Source organism: Cynoglossus semilaevis, chromosome 19, assembly GCF_000523025.1.
Source record: "Cynoglossus semilaevis isolate Cse_v1.0 chromosome 19, Cse_v1.0, whole genome shotgun sequence".
Taxonomy (NCBI): Eukaryota; Metazoa; Chordata; class Actinopteri; order Pleuronectiformes; family Cynoglossidae; genus Cynoglossus; species Cynoglossus semilaevis.
Genome location: NC_024325.1, coordinates 1,001,649 through 1,004,006, shown reverse-complemented (window position 1 = coordinate 1,004,006; position 2,358 = coordinate 1,001,649). Strand labels below are relative to the sequence as shown.

General features: G+C 41.0%; 1 protein-coding gene across 8 annotated transcripts in view; it reads left to right on the top strand.

The window, feature by feature from the left end:
* Positions 1–2,358, top strand: part of LOC103394758 (roundabout homolog 1-like) — a 76,906-nt gene that overhangs the window by 65,943 nt on the left and 8,605 nt on the right. For all 8 annotated transcript variants that reach the window (XM_025065557.1, XM_017041910.2, XM_017041909.2 and 5 more), the window contains 3 exons: positions 640–1,002; positions 1,818–1,934; positions 2,035–2,170. In XM_025065557.1, the coding sequence (XP_024921325.1) occupies positions 640–1,002; positions 1,818–1,934; positions 2,035–2,170 (616 nt within the window). The remainder of the gene's footprint in view (positions 1–639; positions 1,003–1,817; positions 1,935–2,034; positions 2,171–2,358) is intronic.

The following is a 2,358-nucleotide window of genomic DNA, read 5'->3' as shown; positions in this document are numbered from 1 at the left end:
GCCTAGGACCTGTTTGCCTTGGGAGACCCTACCAGGGGCATTAAGCCCCCGACAACATAGCTCCTAGGTTCATTCGGATACTCAAACCCCTCCACCACGTTAAGGTTGCGGTTCAAGGAGGGGGCCTATATTATTATATATTAAAATTATAATTTCAAATACTAACAAATATATTGGCCCTTGTTGAGACCCATGCTTTGCATTATATATTATAAGAATATTATATATTATAAGAAATTATAGCATATTTATTCTTTAAAGTTTGTTTTTTTTTTGCACAGTGGAGGAAAAAATATTTGCACAAATATTATCAGGTCTAATTATTGTCTGCAGCTTCATCCATTTCATCATAGAGGTTGACTTTAGCAGTAGTCCGACCTCAGCATAAGTGATTTTCTTGTCATATCCAAGCTGACCAAACACTAAGTAAGAAGGCTCTTACTGGAAATTGGTTGATTTCATGTAACTTTGACTGGGCAACTTTGAAAAATAATTACTGTTATGTCAGTATCTCGACCAAATGAAGCGAATGAGCTACATGCTATTATTAAAGGGCGATACAGGAATATGTACACATGTAATGTTGAGATGAAGAGCGAACATTTCCACAAATTTCTGTGTTTGTGTCCAAAACCACAGCTGACTGCATTGCCAACTATGGAAACCATGCAGAAAACAAACAGTTGGGCCAGCTTCCTCCTGGGTCAGCCGTCTACAGTGACGTGAACCTGTCGAACAAACTTAACGACATCAAGATCTTTAACAACGCCAACATGTGCTACGCCAGTCAGGGCAGAGACTCGGCAGACACGTATGAGCCCATTCCATACGCCACCACGCAGCTAATCCAGGTTAGCATCAAGAACAAAGCCTCCTCTGGCGGAGCCCAGGACGACCCTCTGGACATGCCGTTCTGGAAGCCCCCTGTCCCTCCGCCGATTCCAAAGGAGATGGCGGCACAGATGCAGTACAATTTAATAAAGCAGAGCATGATGCACAAAGGTAAGTGTGTTTAGATTGACATGCTTTTTACCCTTAGGGTATACGTGTCAAACTCAAGGCCCAGGGGCCAAATGCGGCCGGTCAAATCATTTTGTCTGGCCACAAAAAAAAGCAATTAGTAAAGTCCATGCAGTAGAGTTTTTTTACCTGAGAAATTAAATGTTTTTATCATAGATCAAATAATAAGTAACGCAGAAACATGTATTAGTCTGTTATGGAGTACTTACATTTATACCAGTGGTCCCCAACCTTTTTGGTTCCAAGGACTGGACAGCCAGTACCACCTGCAAATACAGAGCAGTACCATTGAAGGATCATTAGATTTTCAAAAAAAAAAATCTATTCTAACTAATCAGTCTGAATGACCTATTATTTTAAAATTCCCAGATTATCTTTAAATAATGTAAGTAAATGGAAATGACTGGATTTTCTTTTAATTAAGTAAATTAGTAAATATGAAGTACATTTTTTCAGTGTGTCCCACTGTGGCCCGGTACCAAATGACCTATACAGTGTTCCATTTACAACTGACCTGACACCCCTGCATTAGGGAATTATTATTATTATTATTATTGTTATATTGTGAAGTAAAATCTAATAGTACCTACTCTACACCATTCATCCATACAGCATTTCTCATGTAACTGTGCTTAATGCTTTGGGTCAGTAAACAATCACTGCCAGATCAGGGTTTCTTGGTTTTGATACCATAATAAAAATACTGAAGTTATGATGCATGTTTTCATTGAACACTTCAATACACAACAGGATTATTGTTGTGGAAATTCAATGATTTTTTCCCTCTTTGTCTCAAGATCTGCAGGGAAGTGAGTCAGTGATGCACCCCAAAAACATGGGCTACAGTCAGCCCCACAATTACAGCACAGCAGGCTCACACCAGAGCTCAGACCAAGGCAGCAACAGCACCTCAGGTGAGGCCAGCCCCCTGCTCTCACTCACCAACAATGGCTCTACCACAAGCTCTGCTCAAACCTGTGCGTTTCTCATGGCATTTTTTTCCCTATTTGTCAGGGAGTCAGACTCAAAGGAGCACAACACAGGGACCCAAAACGCCAAAACATAATGTGTTAGGCTGGAGAGACGCTCTGCCGCAGGCTCATGCTGATGCCTGTGACTGTGATGACTACAGCTTACCCAAGGACAAAAGGTAAGTGGGCAAGGGAGAACAGGAGAGAATCGCCTACACAGATAATGGCTCAGATGGATTTCATTACCATTGGCCTTCAGTATGGTGTGTGCAGAATATGTTTTTTTTTAGTTTTAATTCCATCCACTCATCCATCCATCCATCTTCAGCTCATCAGGGAGAGTCACTAACCGTGTCTTAGTCTTACT